The 21,061-nt window shown below is 36.8% G+C and overlaps 1 protein-coding gene across 3 annotated transcripts in view; it reads right to left on the bottom strand.

Annotated features, from left to right (window-relative positions):
• Positions 1–21,061, bottom strand: part of CFTR (CF transmembrane conductance regulator) — a 167,171-nt gene that overhangs the window by 71,632 nt on the left and 74,478 nt on the right. For all 3 annotated transcript variants that reach the window (XM_070264278.1, NM_001110510.1, XM_070264277.1), the window contains 2 exon segments: positions 1,996–2,090; positions 440–526 (listed from right to left, as the gene is read on the bottom strand). In XM_070264278.1, coding sequence (XP_070120379.1) covers positions 440–526; positions 1,996–2,090 — 182 coding nt within the window.

Genomic DNA, 21,061 nt, shown 5'->3' with positions numbered 1-21,061 from the left:
GGAGGTATTGAGGTAGATGAATACCAGGAGCATTCGCTGACATTAAAACATTCAGCTTGTTTAGTTCCTTAAGAAGTTTACTTTCTAAGGAGGAGATGGAATAAAATACTGACACAAAAAAAAGTAAAAATAAGTATAATAACCAATAAAACAACATAAGATAGGTCACAAGGCAATAATACTGTTAAAATTACCTAGATAGTGATTGCTATAACTGTAGCTATGGAAGAAATTGGTTTGGCATGAGATGGTCAGAAAAGGTTCTAAGGGAAATGATCTTGACTCTTCCCCATGAAGGGAAGACCAGATTTAAGTGTTATGTCACACTGAGTCACAATGGTGGACATATTTCTCAAGGGGTAATATGCAGTTCTATGATGGTATCGTGGTTCTTTCTTGTCTTTTAGCACGTGCATTATGAGTTATTCAGAGAACATACCTTTCAAATATTTCTTTTTCTGTTAAAACATCTAGGTATCCAAAAGGAGAGTCTAATAGGTACAAATCAGCATCTTTGTACACTGCTCTAAAAAAAAAAATGGAAATTAAATTAGATTTCCTCAATATTTCCAATGTCATTTAGTAGATAATTTCAAGTAACAAAAAGATATGTCATAGATGATTTTTATGGCTTTTCACAACACTCCAAGAATCACAGAAGTGGTTTTGCTAAATGTAAGCGGCATAAACTAGCAAAAGTTACAAACTGAATTACATCATACCATACAATTTAAAATGTTACCTTAAAAAAAAACAAAACCTTTTAATAATAGTATCTATTTAGAGCTAATGGACATGCTATGAGCTGGGAATACAATGGTATAAATTATACAGTCCCTGCCCTTAAAGACGTTGCATTTTGGTGGGGAAACAAAAAAGAAAATAGACTGTTTCAATCCTGTAAAATGTCAGAGACAGCGACTAAATTGCAGCGCTTATGTGAAGATTTTTTTTAAGTTTCTGAGCTCTGCCCGTGGTTCTTTGGTGAGGAAGACTGGCCCTGAGCTAAATCTGTTTTTCCACCCTTCTCAAAGCCCCAGCACATAGTTGTGTATCCTAGTTGTAAGTCATTCTCATTCTCCTATATGGGACGCCACCACAGCACAGCTTGCTGAACAAAAAAAACATTTTTAATGTTTTTCAGTGTTGACTGCTACCAACAAATGGGTAGCAGTGCTGTTGTGGCTGTATGAGTGATATTGTACTTTGCTCCTTAGAGCCTCAATCTCTGTATCATATTCATAAAAATTCCAAACAAGCAAAGGATGTGTAATTCACCATAAAAATGTATACCCACAATATTTTACTTTTTAAGTTAAAAAAAAATTTCATGAGCAAGTAAATCTTCATTAAGTTGATCTTAGTAATAAGATGAAGATATAGTCCCATATTAATGGAAATGAGATAATTTCTTGATAATATTTAAATTTTTCAGGGGTGGTTGTTAGTAGCACTATCCCTATCCCAACCACATAGGATTCAGTTTTTTAAGTTTAATTCTTGATATTTTCTGTAAAAAGAAAATTGTAATCAATCAACATGTAAGAAAGAAAAGTAATAAAAGCAAACAAATGGAAAAAGTCAAAGTGAAATCTAAAAGAACCTTTGCAGTATAAATTATTGTTGAAGATAACAAGCAAGTGCTATGGGACTATATGATGGACTAAATGAAAATTCATATCTTCTCTTCTCTTTCCTTGTACTATATAGAAAGCCAGAGTTTTCCATTTTTAGTAACCCATATCATAAGGCAAACAAACATACACACACCGGAATAAGGGTATGCATTTTGAAAAAGCCATCGTCTTTACCAGATATGAATATTATGTCATTATCTATAGTTCTTTAAAGGTGATTCTTAACTTGCTAGCTTTAAGACCCCAGGCATTTTTCAATTCCAGAAACAGAATATAAAGAAACAGAGAAACGTCCTTAACTTTTTACATGCATGATATTTACAGCAAAGGCTCACTGAACCAATAATCAGCTATTCACCTTGCTAAAGAAATCCTTGCTCGCTGACCTCCACTCAGTTGGATTCCACCTTCTCCAAGAACTATATTGTCTTTCTCAGCAAACTTGGAAATGTCCTGTTATCAAAAACAGAAAGTTAGAGAGGAATTGTCAATATGTTGGATCAGAATTTGAAAGCTATATTTTCCTTCAAATGCAATCATATATCAGACTATTGCTTTAACCACAGCAGAAATTTTGAGCACTGCATCTCAGTTATTTCAAATCCACTTAAATTGGTCAAAATATTGTTGAAATTTGATAAATAAATTTTTCTTTAATTTTTAAAATGTCATTTATGATCATTAAATAAGAACTGAGAAACATCAAAAAGTAAAGCATATGTATATTTATGGGTAGGTAAATACATGTGTATATCATCCATAGGCCATTACACAAACCCAAGTGCTATTAACATGTGTGGGGGATCAGAATTGGCCAACTGAAATGGTGTCTCTTTGGCTTGATTATTTTTAAGAACAAAAGACTCTGAAAGAAACTTTGAACTTCCCCCTAACCGCCTAAAAGAATTTAAGATAGAAGGCCTGTCCCGAGGACAGGCCATCACCATAGATAACTCTGGGGTATCGGTAGACAGAGAGGACCTTGCTAAGCTCATCCTTATTGATGTTCTACCAAACATTTTCTTGTCCATTTCCATGTGAATTGCCTTCCTCCTCTTTGAAGTTCACTCCACTACCCCCAACATCTTCCATTGTCTTTAGCTGAAAAAAGCATTTAAGGAAGCAGCCTCTGCCTTTTTGGCCAGTTACTCAGTTTTCCTGGTTCTCTCCCATGTATACACATTATAAAGCTTTGTTTGATTTTCTCCTGCTATTCTGTCTCATGCCAATTTAATTCGTAGTCAAGCCAGAAGGACCCAGTGGGTAAAGGAAATGTTCTTCCTCCCCTACACATGCTAAAGTATACTTCCTTCCAATTTAAATTCACTCTTTTAAAAGGAAATCTCCAAAAATGATAAACCTCCTAATAAAAGAAACTAAAAGAATACCATTCTCATCCCCCTGCAGTATCTAAACATATTCAGTGGGCACCATGAGCACAAGGCAACTCCTTTTCCTACTTCTCTCCCCGACCCACTCATCCACCCACCCACCCAACCAATCAACACAGCCCTTCTTCCTCATCCATCCTTGCACCTCAGTCCTATGTCCTCTCTCCATTCACTCCCTCTCCTGTCACCTCCCTGACACACGTGTCCTGTCATCCTTCCTCCAGTTAATGAACTTCTCTGTGGCAACAACCATGCTAGGCATTGCAAAAGAAGATTAGAATTTATAAGATATAGTCCTTGACTCCCAGTCATTATAAGTCTAACTTGGACAATAAGCCACTATCCTGGAGAATGCTAAATAACATCCCAAAGATTTAATTAACTACTAAAGACAGGTTCTAAAATAGTGCACAATTAATTGGCAATTAATAAATTTAATAATAGATTAATTGGAAAATACAAACAATAGAAGTGTCCATACAATAGATAGAAAATGTTAGAAGGCTTTCTGGAAGAGAGGTTATCTGGCCTGAGACTTGAAGAATGAGAAGAGTTAGATAAATAATACTCTCTCTTTAGTTCAAAAAAGTTCTCTCTCTTTTCTCTTCCCATTCCCATACATCTGCTCTTTTCTTTTGGTTACCACCTTCTTCTTGTCTCTCCCTCTCCTAAAAATACTGTTCCATACTATCTTCTTTTTTCTTTCACAATCCAGAGGCAATCCACCATCTCTCCTTGACCACCTACCACCAACATTATCTATATTTAAATTGTCAAAATAGTTACCTTTGCTATTCATTTGTTTCTGTTATCTAACATGTGAAACTTAAATAGAATTTCATATACAAGACCCTCAACGCAAAAAGCAGGTAAATTAATAAGTGATGACTTATGTTAAGAACTATTTGGCAACTCCTATAAACTGGAACCATGCTAGCTACTGCCCCCAAGGAAGTGTTGCTATCAATACTCCAGACCTAAGGTGACCAAAGGCCTGTGACCAAAAGTGCTGACACGTTGGAGGAGATGCAGCAGGACCCAGCAGAGCTGGTTACTCAGGCACTGGAGAAACACAACATAGAAAGGTCATTGAGATCCACACAGCACTGCAGATGAGGAGGCCCCTCTGTAGTTATGAAACATGTGAAACTAAGTGCTTTGTTTCTTCCCATCGGACTAAATTATTTTGTTCAACTCACAGACTGGGCCACATAGGATTCCATTCAAACAACAAGAACTACAACTAAATTCCACACCCCAGAGTCCAAAATCTTCAGCCTTGCTAAAGGAGCACTTCCAGGAACATCTCTGTCTTTAAGCCTTTACTGAACTGCTCTATACAGCACATCCTCTGCACTTGTTTCGAGCAACGAGCATGACATCTCACATGTGTATTTCTTCTCTCCTGCACCACATTTTCCTCCCCCATATCCCATTCTCTTTTAAAAAATTAAATCTTTGGGGTCGGCCTGGTGGTGTAGCAGTTAAATGCATGCACTCTGCTTCGGTGGCCCAGAGTTCGCTGGTTCGGATCCAGGGAGCGGATCTAACACCACTTATCAGGCCATGCTGTGGCAGGTATCCCACATATAAAAAAGAAGAAGACGGGCACGGATGTTAGGTGAGGGCCAATATTCCTCAAACAAAGGGGGGGAAATTAAATATTTTAGAGGAAAAAAAGAATAATTTTCCTCATATAAATATAGTGAGTGCAGGCTTTTGTAAAGGAGGCAAATTTTCTAATCTTAAAAAACCAGGTTGGTGGAATTATTGGGGTTTCCCTTTTCAAATTTGAATTCAATATAGTATTAGTTAAATCAATTAAAATTTTAAAATATTTAAATTTGGAAATAGTTATCTTAATAGTATGATTATGACACAGTTACACTTAGGGAATGGATAATAGATTTAGAGGTTGCAAAATCCTAGCCCAGTGGAAGAATTTGATAAAGATTTGTGGAAGAAAGGAAGAGAAAAGGAAGGAAGGGAGGGTAATCAAACATTAAGCTATAAAGAAAGGGGTACATATAAGCAATGCAAATGAAGAAAGGTGTACAGCACAGAGAAAGAAAGAAAATAGGGAAAAGAATACATGTCAGAAGCAGACGTAGATATCTGCAGAAAAAACAGGACACTGGCAGACTAAAAGAGACAAGAGGGGGCCAGCCCGGTGGCGCAGCGTTTAAGTTCGCATGTTCCACTTCGGCGGCCTGGGGTTCACCAGTTCGGATCCTGGGTGTGGACATGGCACCGGTTGGCACACCATGCTGTGGTAGGCGTCCCACATGTAAAGTAGAGGAAGATGGGCATGGATGTTAGCTCAGGGCCAGTCTTCCTCAGCAAAAAGAGGAGGACTGGCAGTAGTTAGCTCAGGGCTAATCTTCCTCAAAAAAAAAAAAAAAAGAGACAAGAGAAGTGAAGGGGAAGACAAGAAATGACAGAAGATAACGAACTATCTTCTAGACTTCAGTAAACATGCCTACTGAATTTAAATGTCCAAAGAGTCCAAGCTCAATTTTATTACATTAATATTATTTTCTTAAGACAGAATAAATAAGAAGCTGTTGCAGCCACGTTTCTCTCATAGGAGCCTGTAATATTTATACTCTAAACAAGCCAAGAAAATAGAAGGAGGGAGAAGGGAATTAAAAAATTCTCTTCCTTCTTTCTCATGTGAAACAAAATAGTAGAGAAAGAAATCAGAAGAGCCTCAGGTGAGTCAGGCCTTACACGCTCGGATCGAATGGAACACCATCAAATTCCTCCAAAAATGACCAGATTTTTGGTCTTAGCATTCCTCAAACCCTAACGTGAGACTGGTCTAGGGAAAGGAGAAAAGGCATTAAAAAATGAGGGATCCGAGGAAGGACTTGCTGGCTGGTTTCTTGGTACCAGTTTCGTGTTACTCCATCTGTTTCAGTTGTAACCACAAGCTACTCTGTTTCCTTTTTATTTCCAAAACAGTATTAATTTTGAGCTCCTAAGATAATGTACTCTGCCCCAGTGCCTGGTCTTTTCAGCACTCTCAGTTGTAAGCCATGGCTGCACCCCGGGGGGGAGCCTAGGCCTCCCTGGGATGATGCCTGGTGAGGGACAGCTCATCTTTGGCCCAGGTTAGAGGGAATAGGATTTCTTAGTGTGAAACCTCCCCTCACGCCTGAGAGAACCTCCAGGTTGGGTGCTCCTTGGGAAAGTGCCACGAAGAGCTGCATCCAAGTGCCCTGCTCCTGAGTCACTGGTGAGCTAAAATCTGAATTAAGTTGGTGGTGCACGTGCTGAGAGCTGTCGGATGTCATGTAAACCGTGCTTGCAGTGGTTGCTCAATAAGTAACAAAGCTGGAATACTGGAACGGATGGCGCGAGGCCCAGGATTTGAGCACTGGTCTGAAAGCTTATTGTGAAATCTCAGCTCTGACTCAATTTCCCTAACCATAACCTGGGTGAAAGAATAGTTCTTTCATAAAGGGTGCTAAGTAGGAGAATTGAGGAAATGACATTTACAAAGCTATTCCATAAACATAAAAACAATGAAATAAAATGTGATGATCCAAGTGGAATATATTTAATTCTAAAATAAAACTTAAACAAAATAGAAAACATGAGTGCCAACACTGGCCAGAGAGGACAATGACCTGCTTTCTAGCCCTGTCTCCACCACCAACTGGATAAGTAGCTTTGGGCAAGTCTCTTCTGGGCATTAGCTCTCCATCTTTAAAACAGGGATAATAGTATCTTCCTTTAATAGTCATAAAAATTTGAAGTAACTTAAGATAAAGAGCTTGGTCCATAATGTACACTCAAACATTGGTGACTCACAATCACGTAATGAGGTATTTACCAATGATCTGTCTATGGCATTTATTTCCATGTGGCCTTGAGTAGAATGCTTACCTGTTGTGAACTATGCCCACTCTCCTATTAGTGGAAAAGCAGATGCTTATCAAGGCCTGATCACATAGTCTTTATTAGCATATGATTGTAAGAAATGTACAGGCATAATGTATTGAAAAAGCACTGGACTTAGAATCAGGCGGCCTGCATTCAAGTCCTGAGTTTGCATGTCTTTGCCAGATGTATTTTGGTTGAAATTGCTGTGTATGTGATCATGCGGTTTAAAACTAAAACGTCAAAGTTCTTAAGGGTGACACGATATTCCCAGACAAGATCCAGAGTTTCTTCACCACCTTCAAACAATACCACTCCAGAAATGGCTGGTTAATTTTATTTAACATTTAGCCATGCTAAATTGCACTATGATATTTTTATTCATCTTATTATCTTCTCATTATAAAAGAATCAATTTAGGGGGCCGGCCTGGTTGCCCAGTAGTTAAGTTTGGCATTCTCCGCTTCAGTGGCCCAGGTTCAGTTCCTGGCCGTGGACCTACACCACTCCTCAGCAGCCATGCTGTGGCATCGACCCACATGCAAAACAGAGGAAGACTTGCAACAGATGTTAGCTCAGGGTGAATCTTACTCAGCAAAAAATAAAAAGAATCAAGCTGAAGGGTATGCCAGTCCTTTACCTTCTTTTTTTCTGAGAAACTTTTTCTTGTTTTTAGGATAACTAGTATTTGATTTGAAATTTCCACTAGAGTATATTTCAGCAGTAAAAACAAACAAGAAGAATGTTTTTAAATCCCCCCACTTTCTGCTAATTGATAAACATACTACTGAATGAAAAACATCTAGGTAGACCCAGAAATATTTTAGTAATCAACACCACAGGAACCTTCTTGATAAGCAACAGCAGAATACTATAATAAAAAAGTAGGTTGATGCAAGCTGCTTTCAGGCAATTCTGTGCTTGAATTCATTTGCTCACATTTATTTGCAGTCTGGACTAGACTGAACTGGAAGTGTAAGATTTTTGTATTTCAAATATGGCTCCATCAGATGCTATGTGACCTTCCTTGGCATTTGCTCCCAAAAAAAAAAAAAAAAAAGTCTACCAATAATACCATTGTACATAAATCATCATGCTTTTGTGATTTTATTTCTATGAGATATATTCCCATGAATGGGATAGCTAGGTCAAATGTATGTGTTTTCTTTATTTTTAAAATGTACTGCCAGATTCCTTTACAAAACAACTTTTAAAAGTTACATTTCCAACAGCAAAATTTAAGAATATCCTTTTACTCACACCACCCCAACAGTTACACAGAGCCACTGGGTCCTCATTCAATTCCACACCCTACAACAGCAGTGTGCGAGGCACATCCCACAGCCACCACAATACCTTACCAAAAAAAATTGGCAAAAGATATGAAGTCAAAATGGCTAACAAACATGAAAATATGTATAATGTCACAAGCAATCAGAGAACCACAAATTAGAGTAATAAAGAGAGATGACTTTTTCTAAATTAGGATGGCAAAAATTCAAGTTTCTGTCAATAACAAGAGCTTTCAAAGGTGTGAGTCAATGGAAACTCTCCTAAATGGCTGGTGGTAGTATAAATTGGTACAGCCACTTTAAAGTGCAGTTTGGCAGTATCTAGCGAAATCAGAAATGTGCATTATATTCTAAGACACTGCAATTTATCTGATAGATACCTACACCAGAGAAACTCTTGCACACGTGCAAAGAGAAATACTCAAAGATTTTCAATATGGTACTGAGTAAAATCTTGAAACAAAGCAAATATTCATCAATATAAGAATGAGTAAATTGTGTGACATATGAGTACAATACAGCAGTTAAGAAGAATGAAATAAATTTCTACATATAAATAGCAAAGCTAGAACTCAAAAAGATAACATGAGCAAAGAAAGAAGTTGAAGAATGATGTATACAAATTATATCATTTATGTAAATTTCAAAACCACACAAACAAAACTATTAAATAGTGTTTGTAGATAATGCAGAGTATCTTTTAAAAGCATGAAAATAAAAGACTTTTGCATCTGAAAAGATTCGATGTTCTGAGTCAATGTATTTGGCCCCCTTTTCTGTATTGAAATCATTTATGAAGAGAAATGTATGAATTTGGATAATTTTAAAAGTATCTCAGAGATTGTAATTAATAGGAAGCTGCTGAGGTTGAAATGAAACAAAAGTGGGGGTAGATTGAAGGGAATTGTGAAAAAGCCCATTATTTTTAGATCAAACACACTAGTAAAACCAATATCCTGCTGTCAATGTGAGTACTTGTTCTGATTACCTAGTTTATTGCTCATTCGTAGATTTCTTTATTACTGTTTGGCTTTTTCTATTTGACAACATAAAACACTTTGTTTCATATGCACTTTTAAACATTTATCTTTGTCGAGTACTAAGGGCACTAAATCTGGTAATATATTTATCTTAAGGGTTGGTTTTCAGCCTTCATAGGAGATTTTCCCTTCTGTGAAAATTATAATCTAAAAAAGAAATTATACCACTTGGTGCTATCACGATTTTAAAAAGCAGCATACGAGTATATGCTGTTTAGAGAAGCCTTGCACACAGAGACAAATTCTATTTCTCTTTACTTGCATTGCAACTTCTCTTGAGTTCCCTTGGAGTTATTCATAAAAATTGCTGAAGGAAAACATTCATTGAAATTAAGATGCTGGGCATGGTTTGATTTCTTATATAAACATTAACTGCTGAGATTTATTTTTTAAACCTAAGTCTTAAAACAAATCAAACATAGCCTTTTTAAAATTGTGATCAATTAATTTTTGTTGAAGAAGACCCTAAAAAACCTTTCTTTGAAGCCGTCCTACTCTGCCCATTTTAATTTTTAATAATATTCTCTGCACAGTTTACCTACAGATAAAATCAAATATCTGGATCATTGGTTCTCAAAGAGTGGTCCCTGGACCAATTATTTCAGAATCACCTGGGGAGCTTATTGAAAAATGCTGCACCTATTCTTACTCGGAAGAATTAGGGCCGAGCCCAGGAATCTGCATTTTAACCTGTGATTATTATGCTTACTCAAATAGATACTTGTTCTTTCGGCTAACTTCCTCTACAACATGCTGGTCAGAAAGGCAAATGCCAACTTCAAAGGATTCTGAGCATTTAATATATTTAGTCTATTTGAGATTGTAAAGTACTTGAAAATATTTAGATAAGGAATACCAGAGAGGATCAAAGTCATGTTATAATAAGTGTGCAATAAAGATTAACTTATTTTATTATTATGAAGTATCTAATATACCCAATATGATGTATGCACTTTTCATACACATGTTTACCATTTTACTTTGTTAAAATACACCTAAATATCATCATCCTAATATTATTCAACTGAGCCAGACACACCAGAAGTTGTTAAAGAGGAATTGGTAATATAAAGCTCATTAACTTTGACCTGAACACACAACAGAGGAATAGTATAAGGTGCTATTATATTGAGAGAGAACAGAACTTTAAAGACAGGGTGGAGTGTTACGTTTAATGATCTTGCGTAATTTTGCAATATTTGCTGAGTACATTTGAGCTTCCTATGACTTTGTAGATAGGAAAATACCATAAACTCTGTTTTATGGCTGCCTTATCACTCTTTAGAACAACCTTGACAATATAGCTGCTTGTGGTAAGGCAGGAGGGTGAGAAGCTTGGGTGGAGGGAACCGTGAACTTTAGAAGTAATGCCATTCAGTAACGCAGTCTTTAACAGTGAATCACTGGACAGTGAGTGCCATTATTATTAATGTTTAATAATTACTAAGCATTTGTACTGTGCTTTATGCACAAGGAAAACGGTCACAAAGGAGGGAGGACAAAAGAAGTGTTGGGGAAACAGAGAGAACAGGTAGGGAGAAGAGAAGAAGGGAAGAAGAGAATGTAAGAAAGCCAAGAGGGTACCGGAAAGAGAAAGAAAGAATGAATTAACCATTTCTGCACATGGCTGTTGTAAATGTGGGTGTGTGATCTTGAGAGTGCTGTGTAGCTCTGTATGATATATATCAAGAGAGGTTAACTTCTACAGCAGGAAAAATACACGAATGAATTTGTAAATTAAAAACCGGAGTTCTGTTTACTAGGAAAGATAATTTGTTGACCTAAGTCAGACTTGATTACAAACAGCTATACGTAGAAATATTGGATAAAGATTGATTCTTGCTAGAAAGCATAAGTGAGAACTTTTTATCAACTTCAAAAATAAAAGCTTTTCCTTTGCTGAGCTTTGGTGCTGACCAAATTTATAGCAATAAACTCAAATTTCAATATAATTTTTATTGGAGACAACAAAAGCACAAAAAGCACGATTATAATGGATGTTACAGTCTTTTTTTGTCACCAATATTAAACTATTGTTTAATATTCAGATATATATACATATGTATGATTTTATATATGAATTTGCGAGTATACATGTAATTCAGTTCATATCTCTAAGCCTCTTTAGTGTTTATTTCTGTATGCGTGTAGGTCTGTATTTGAATCTCAAAACTAATAACTTGAGCATTTTTCAAGGAAGAGCTGTAAAATGCTGTGATTTAAGGTGTCATTGGATAAGTATTCCCAAGTAAGTAAAGTTAGATAAGATACTTGAAACGAAGAATCTTATTTATCTTATTCTGTCTCTACATTAGACTCATTTATCTACAGATTTCTAGACTCCAGATTTCAGAATCTCCGAAATGACCCTTGAAAATCTAGTTTGTAAAAGCTTTCTAGATGATTTTGATTCAGCTGGTCTAAGAATTGGCATTTAGGAAGCTACTAATTCCATAACTATCTCTTCTAGATGTACCCACCCAAAATGCTGGGACAAATCCAATCCGTGAAAAAAGCACTCCTCTCTCAGTACTTCATTGGCACATTACTGTGTTATCTTGTAGTCGATCCTGCTCTGGAGCTCCGAAAATGTTTCTCAGGTCTCTAATAACTAAGTCTCATGTCTTGTAGCTCCTTAGGAGTTGGGCTTTGATATTCACTCACCCAACACCTCTGAAGTAATCCTACCACGATCCTTCTTCTCTCAAGAGCTGACTTTGAAACACCAGCTGCTCAACTTGCCCTGAGCAGGCTGCCTCCCCTGTGCTGACTGCCCACGTAGTTAGATTTTCATATTTTAAATTAGAGGTTATGAGGCCTGAAGAAGAGATGCTGCCCCCAAGGTGAGAGGAAAAGGAGAAGATAATTTGGGAGCAGATATGAGAAGACATTTCCTGACATTTAAATTTCAAGTGTGTTAGTATGGGTGATTTTCTCAAGATACACTTACCTAGGATTGTGGTAGCTTGACATATCATTTACGTGAAAATAAATATTCTGCAAATCTTTGCAAAACTATGTCATGGGATTCTCATTGCCATTAGTTCACAAGTCTTTGTTATCATAATCTTCTCCTTTACAAATGGCAGAGTTGCAATCTTGACAGTTTAATAATACTGTTACAATCATAGTGAGATTAACTAGCCTAAAGTTATAACTGAAAGTCAGCATGTTCAGTGGATAAGCCATTAGAGTCTAAGACAGTGTTTCTTTTCTAATAGGCAACCACCCTAATAGAGTACAGCAAAAAAAAGATAAGATTTGAATTCTCTTGCTGGTCCCATGAATTATGAGACACACGATCTTCAACGAGTCTCTTGAACTGTCACTTCTTATTGTTCAACAATTGTTCAACAACTTCTTATTGAATAACAATATTCATAAACTTCTAACCACAACATCTCCATTATGCCCCTTGAGTTTGCATATTACACCAGGTAAATCTTCCTAAAATATAGTTTTTATTATGGCATTTCCCTCAATAAAGAAAAGCAACTGTGGAGGATACTGTGGACCCATCTGCTCTCCTCCCAGGGAATTTCCTGCACTCCCACTAAGCACCACATTTCCCAGACTCCTCTGCAGCTAGAGTGCTGTGTGAGAACTGGATTTCACCAGTTAAATAAAACATGAAAGTGAAGTGGAGGATTTTGTCTTTCTGCCTCTTTTGGCTTTTTTTTTTTTTAATTGTTGGCAAGTGGGGAGACAGAACCATGATCTGACTGTCCTCTCCCAGTTCAGCTCTCATCATAAACCCCTTCCTTTCCAGACCCAACCTTGCTACACTACCTAACGCTCCCTTAAAATTGCAGTGCTCTCTCTTGGCTCCAGGCCCATTTCATTCCATATCACAGCCACGCAGAACTGACTACAGCTCCTCGGATGTCCAGTGTTCTTCCTTGGCTCCAGGTCTTACACATTCTTTTCTCTTTCTGAAATGTTCTCCCTTTTCTTCTTCACTCAAATGACTCCTAGGCATCCATCATCTCTCACCTTAGATGTCACTTCCTCCAGGGATATCTCACCTGACCTTCTAAGACCAGATTAAGTGCTGCATCACTGTATTCATACAAGGACTCCATAGTAACTGCACTGGCTTTTACTTGTTCATCTCCAATAGAATGAAAGCCCCTTGACGACAGGTATTGTGTCTTGTTCATCAATAATTCCCAGAGTTTGGTGCAGTCTCTAGTTCGATGTTTACACTCACAAATATTTACTAAGTCGATGTGTGTGTGTGTGTGTGTATCTTTTCGCCAAAAATATCTGTAAGTCAAGAATTCGCTGCAGAGAGGGACCCTTGTTATACTTGCAGGCAGCACCCAGAGATCAGAGTGCCTAACATAGTACTATGTCCATAGTAGGAACTCAACAAATATTTGTTGAAATCAGTTTTTTAATTTATTAAATTTGAATCAGGGGTAACTAAATCTTCCAGATAAAAATTAGGTATTATAGATTTAGCTCTGAAAGATATTAATGGTGATACAATTGCTATTTCAAAGGGCTGTTTTGTTTAGAGAACACTTGCACTCGGAATTTTTAGAAAAACCAAGTTTCCCTTTCTAGAATATTACTAAGTTCTAAGGTTCTATTAAAATTAAGTGTAAAATCTTCTTGATCTCGTTTAATTCATCACTACTACAAAATGGAAAACTTCATCAGTGCAGGGTCCAGAATCCTAGTTCTTCAAGATAGATGAAACATCAGGCATATATATAATGATAAAGCATGGCTCTTCCCTTTGGAAAACTTAATGACTTTTTATTTTTTAATATCAAGGCCTGGCTTAAATATCTTAATTTCATTATGTATTCATGAGATAGCCTGGTCCCTAACACTTATGTGAAATTTTTATACTACCGTTCTGTTGACTTGCCCAAATCTTACTAAGAGGGGCAGTCTTAGGGCTATTTTGGTTTTAGAGATGTAGGAACGCTCATTTGCTAAGCTAATAATCAGTTCCAGGATTGTAATCTTAATTCCTAAAACCCAGTTCACACTCTTCAAATTCAGCACATTTTCATTTTCACTGCAAACTCTAGGCAAAGCTGTCACTAGTTAACCAGAAAGTGAGAATTCAATGGACCAATGTACTTAGCACAACAATGCTGACATGTGCTCTCTCAACAGATGTTAGCTAGTATTTATTTTTAAGTTCCAGGGCTCAAATCAAATGAAATAACACTTTAGTTCAGGAAACAATACAGCATTCCTGTTTGGTTCTGGTTCAATAGTTTCATAAAATAAATGTACTTGCTTCATATTACAGTAAATAAATGGCAGTGCTTTCCAACTTATTTAATTACCTATCAGCAGAAAATTACAGGTGGTTCAAGGTACAGCCACTCAGTGTAGTTTATTCTGGTTTAGGGGACATAGTTCAATATGTTTCAAATATCTATTTTCGATGTCCATTACGTCTTGGCTACTATTGAGTGCAAATGTTAATTCCTATGACAGCTTTTTATTTACAGATCTCCCAACTGAACATTCCTGAATTCTCCTACAATGGTGGACTGACCATCCAAAAGTGAAGCCTCTCTCCAATGCAGGTTAGTTTTGGACGGATTTGGAGATCCAGAGGCCAGATTCAAATTTAATTAGTCTTATGGTAACCGCATGATGGAATTTATTTTCCAAAATACTCATAAACTCATTTTTTTGCTTACGTGCCTCCCAAGTTTTTCACACTTCTTGCCAATTTCCCCCAAGTGTTTTTTTTTCTTTTAGTAACTTCTTGCCAACTTCCCTCCCAATTTTTTTCCTAGTGACTTAAATATGAAAACTACCAAGCAGTGATGGAATAGAAAACACAAACAGATTTTACTTCTTCAACTTACACAGTAAATATTTTTATTACAATGCATACATAATGGCTGTCATGACAAATACTTAATGTTAAGACTATTTTGTGGCTAAAAAAGGATCACAACCACTTTGTGGAAACCAATTCCATATCCTAAGCCCCTGACCTCTTCTTACATCCTCAACATCACCTCCCACCATGCACTATTATAAAAACCAATTACTTCTCCAAATCCAGGTACTTTTAAAAGAGAGTGAGTTGCTGAATAAAGACAGTCCAATTACTCATTACCCAAACACTGGCCTGCCTAGAACTCTCTTGCTGTCAGCTGTGGGGCTGGTTGGTAGAATAAGGAATTGGTATTATGAAAATCAAAAAAACCAAGAGAACAGTGAAGTCTGTCACTTTTTCAATAGCAAAATATGATTATAATCTCCATAAGGGATAATTAAATTAATGAGAGTCCAATTATATAGATTCTTCTTTTTAAGCTAGCAGAGTCTCCATTGATGGTTATAAAAGTTACAAATACTTAGCAGGGCTCTAAGGGTAGTTGGGTATATGAAAGAAAAAAATGGGAGGATAAGTTAATGGGCACAGGAATACAAGATGTTATTTAAAAAATAACTATCAATTTGCCTAGGAATCCATTCTATTATAATCTAGATCCAAAGTAGAATATATAAAGCAAGACATGGAGATGTTCCTAAAAGAGGAGGACTGACAGTGAAGAATCTGAACATGGCTTCCCCACTAGTGTGTGCACATTACAAGGGTTCTATCAGCATAGAACTGACTCCATGTCCTTCCCTTTGATAAAGTCTTTAAGTGATCCCAGAGTGAATAGTTTTCAACAACAAACTGAAATCAGAAAACTATGTGAAATATGCTGTGCGTGCTTTTTCCTATCCAAGCCAATTAACACCTACTTGCCTATTCTTATGACACCAAGCACCACTACGTACGCAAATGCTTTGTAGATATTAGAGCTGAACAAAAACACAAAAATGAGGAAGAAAATATTCCCTTCTCATCTCCAGTTCCAAGTCTAGATGTAGTACAGTAAGAAACAGATGGACTTTGGCAGTCAAAATGAAAACATATTGAATCATGAATGTTTATATTTGCTGATAGGAGCCACACAGAGAATATATTGAGGGATTCTTTCCTGGTACCACCTGCTTAACCCTCAAGGATTCAGTATGGATTCCATGTTCCTAGGCTCAAAGCTCCTCCACACTGAAAAACAAACCCTTCATTTTGCAAGGTTCTCACTGGCCTTTTTCAAAAGTGCAAACACTTGTTTAACAACAACTGCAAAAATCGGAAACTCTGAAGTCACTGAAAAGAGGGGAAACTTTTCATTTTGACTGTCAAGATAGTCTACCACTTCTAATTACTTTTACTTGTTACTCCCAGCAATAATGTGCTGTCATGTAATTGTCTCTTCAAACTCTGAGACTATGAGGCTCAGAGAAGAATATTTTCTGAGCAAAAGTCTTGCAACTGACATGCCTATTTCGAAATATCTCTGAAACAGTCATCCAATAAGAATTTACCCACTGCCTATCAATGTGCCAGGTGGAGTACACCAAAGTAAGCTTTTTAAAATTGCTGTTCTCAAGGAATTTACCATGTAGTTGAATAGATAACAACATATAGGAATCATTCAGCACAGAGAATAGAAAAGCATATGCAAATGTACTCATTGTACTCACTATGTTTGCCAGTTTAAAGTACCGGGAATTCAGGAGTTGCTGGATGGTTTTGCCTATCATAAGGAGCTTGGAAAACCCAAATCAGTTGCAAAAGTCAGCAGGACAGAAAGGAGCAAGTACTCAGTGATTGTTAGAAATAAAAAGCTAAGTGTTTTATTTGACATTTTAAGGCAAAGAGAAAGAAGAGTGAATTGTACATTAAAAAATCAAATGGAAGCCATCATCATTATTAACAATTATTTACTAAAGCCCACCTAGTTTTGTCCTCCACTGGTACTTTCTTAGCAAGACCTGTGATCCTTCTGCTTTGATCAGATGTCTCGGCTCTAGGTAACTCGCCTCCACGTCTTTCCTTCCTAAACCCATTCCAATTCCTATTGTGCAATGAATCTTTAACGCTAAACCAATTTCTCTTCTTTTCTAATTTCTCGAAGAAAAAAACTCACTCTTTACTGAAGGCCCATTTTTCCTGATGCCCTTTCCTATGGATGCAAATAGTACATAAATATGACATTCCTTATCTTCTCACAATTCCTCTGCTTAACTTTGGTTTCTTCTTGTCCATCAGGACCATTATCTGGATTACTGAAATAGCTTCCTGTTAATCTCCCTCCTTCTAGTCAAAATAGCAAATAGTACTATCAATAATAATAATAATAGGGGCTGGCCCCGTGGCCGAGTGGTTAAGTTTGCGCGCTCCGCTGCAGGCGGCCCAGTGTTTCGTTAGTTCGAATCCTGGGTGCGGACATGGCACTGCTCATCAGACCACGCTGAGGCAGCGTCCCACATGCCACAACTAGAAGGACCCACAACGAAGAATACACAACTATGTACCGGGGGGCTTTGGGGAGAAAAAGGAAAAAATAAAATCTTAAAAAAAAAAAAAAAATAATAATAATAATAATAATAATAATAATAGCGGTTTTATTTATTAAGTACTTTCTATGCTCCAGAAGACTCCACAAAACCCTGAAAAATAGGTAATAGTATCCCCATATTGCTGAGGATAAAACTCGGTATATAGCAAAGTTAAGTAACTTTCTTTAGTAACCCATCTCTGCCCGATCTCAAAATCTACGTTCTTTTTGCTATCCCACAAAGTCTTGAATCGTGTCCACCTTAATTCTGCTCCTCATATCACAGCCAAAGTGATATATCTAAAATGCAAAGCTGATTACGTCATTCCCCTGATTAAAGCTCTCTAAGACCAAATTCCTGAGACCGGTACACAAGGCTCCCAAGACATGGCCCTCCAGCTTCATTCCTCCCCACTCACTGTCCCCCAATTACACTCTGGTTCCATCAAGATCCTTGTGGTTCCCTGCACTAACCTTGTGGTTTCATGTCCCATTTTCTGTTCATACAGTTTCCTCTGTCCAGAATCCTTTAAGATGTCTGTTTTCAGAGAAAGCCTCCCTGAACTGTCCAGGCAGGCTTAAAGCCCTCAAATGGGCTTCTGAGGTAACTTGAGAACTTCTATCCCAACACTTGGCTATATTACATTCAAATGGTCTCTTTATGTATTTTTTTCCCCCAACCAGCCTATAAATTCTTTGAAGGATGGGATAATGTTTTAATTTTGGACTCACCCTCCTCCCACCACAGTGCACAGAGTCTGGCATAAGGTAATCACATAAGTAACGTTTTGGGGTCTGAAAGGGGCATAGTAATTGGAATCACCTCCCAACTCCATTGTCATTTCTAGAGCATGGAAACATCGTGACTATACTCCAAACCTTTAGGATCTTACGTCATCTGTTTTCTTCCACAGAATACTTCAACTTGATTGGGTCACACAGACCAACCACCATATTTATAGATGACCATTTTTATAATTTTCTCCTGTAACTACTTCTGTCAACATCAAAATTCATATTTATGATTTTTTATGATTCTTTGGCTTCATGTTTCTCCTTCTTAATTATACCAACCTCCATCTTGTTCCCACAGTAATCATTCACTAACAAGAATGGAATCTCAGACATATTTCTCTTATGTCATGCTCTCTAGCAGTATTCTCCACCTCAAAAGGAAGGAGAAAGGAGCTAATATTTATGGAATGGCTAATTTGCACTAGATGCTACATTAGGTAACTTATATTTATCTCATTCAATTTTCTTGACAATCCAGTGACCATTTACTCATCAATCTCTCCCACTTGTTCACATCAACCTAACCTTCTCTCTGCTTTATTGGCACCTCTACCATTCTTAATCAAAAAATTCCTCCAAGACCATAAGTTTCACTCTTGACACTGTTGGAATTCCACAGTAAATCTTTCCCCTGTAGGACATTAGCCTTGTGCCTCCTCTGGAGGGTATTTCTTACATAAGGCAGACCTAGATCAACTCCCATGCTTCCTCCTTTTATTCCTATAAAAATGCTTCTTTCTTTTTCTATTAGAGCAACCATTTCGGTCTTTATTGATATGTTTCTTTCTCCTACTGGTCCATGAACCTCTTATGAATCTTGTTCTATTCCCATTTTCATAAAATGCAGCAAGTTTCAATAAATGTTTTCCGAATGAAGACTCCTTACCTTCTTCTAGTATAAAAATTTATTTAGTCACAAAAGACCATATATTGTAAGATTCCATTTATGTGAAATATCTAGAATAGGAAAATTTTAGAGACAGAATGTTTCTTAGGCCTAGGTAGCGGAGTTAGGTATAGGAGAACGGAAATTGATTGTTAACAGGGTTTCTTTTAGAGGAGTTTAAAATGTGGTGGTGATTGTATAACCCTATGAATATTCTAAAAGACACTAAACTATACACTGAAAATAATTTTAAGGCTGGCCATGGAATCAGAAAAAAGGAATATCTTTTTCCTCTTTCCTTCATTATTTTAATAGATTTATCAAGATATAATTCACATACCATACAATCATTCATTAAAACACAGGTCACTATACTCTGAAATGGACTGTCTTATTCAACTTGGCATTCCCAGGACCTAGTACAATATTCAGAAGTTAGTAAATGCTCATTCGATGAATAAGGAACCCATAGCTCTGAACTTATTACTAGCAATATAGCTATGCTATATTTGGGTTAAATATACTTTTATGGGTTTACTTTTGGGAGTCAAACCACTATTTATAAAATCATTTCTATGGGAAAAGGTATATTCAAGGAAAAAAATAAAGCCTACCAGAAACCTCTCAATACCTTTCCACTAATAAATAAATAAAGCCCATGATTTCTCTTGCAAGGCACTACCACTCCCATATCCCAGTCCCCTCCTAGACAAATACCTGTGTTCTCCAGAAACATTCAAATTTTTTTAGAACAAATCTACTGAGTGTTCCAACCTCCAGGTTGTGAAAGTCTATTCCTGGAAGAAGGGCTTTTGAGGAATGAAAACTATCTTCTTCAAGGTAAATCCAATACTTTTCCAAGATAGCTTTTATTTTCTTTGTGCTTACAGGGTATATAGAAAATAAGAGAATGGAGCTTTAAAAACTACTGTTGAAGGAGTCAGTATATACATAGAGAGCTATCTGTACAAGCATGTAGCCCTCTTTTGTAAGAATTGCAGTTTCTATTAATCCACAATTAGCCTTTTTCTATTTTTCACGCACTATATTTTAAGCTTCATTTATACCCACTGCAATTTTTTTCATGAAAGGTGATTTAAAGGGATCCACTTGTGTCAAATGCCAAATTCTCTGCTCTAACATTTGCACCAGTAATTATTGAACCCCTCCTCCCCATCATACAATTTATGTACTGAATAGCGCAAGATCCACATACTGGTTTCATTAGGAATACTCTGTGTGTTTCCAGACAATTAGCCCATATTATTATTATATATTAGCCCATAAGTATCCCCGATATTGTTATGAAATAAGTCAATAGCATCATCTTCATTTTGCCTCTGTTTCAGAGAATTACAGTCACTAGAGATTACACGGCTATATTTTCAAGGCCAAACGATAAGATACATTCACAATTTTATCTCTGATTCTCTACTGGCAGGCCAACGCTTGTTCCATTAGGCCATGGTGTTATTAAAATTGCTAAAGTCCTCTGTATAATTTTGAAGCATCTTTTAAAAAATGTATGCCACATAAGTGTCCACTAAGGACACGCCTCACTAATGAATGAACAAAATTCTCACCATTTCATAAAGAGTTTTTATTGTAACCAAACACACCCATCATTTTAAGAATAAATTGTGCCTTCTTTATGTTTTTGAAAATGTTTTAAAGCAGGAGTCATATATTTTATTAATTGATTTACTCACAGTAGTTTACTCATAGTGGGAGCTTAACATATATGTGGACTG

Source organism: Equus caballus, chromosome 4, assembly GCF_041296265.1.
Source record: "Equus caballus isolate H_3958 breed thoroughbred chromosome 4, TB-T2T, whole genome shotgun sequence".
NCBI lineage: Eukaryota > Metazoa > Chordata > Mammalia > Perissodactyla > Equidae > Equus > Equus caballus.
This window is presented reverse-complemented; position numbering and strand designations above follow the sequence as displayed.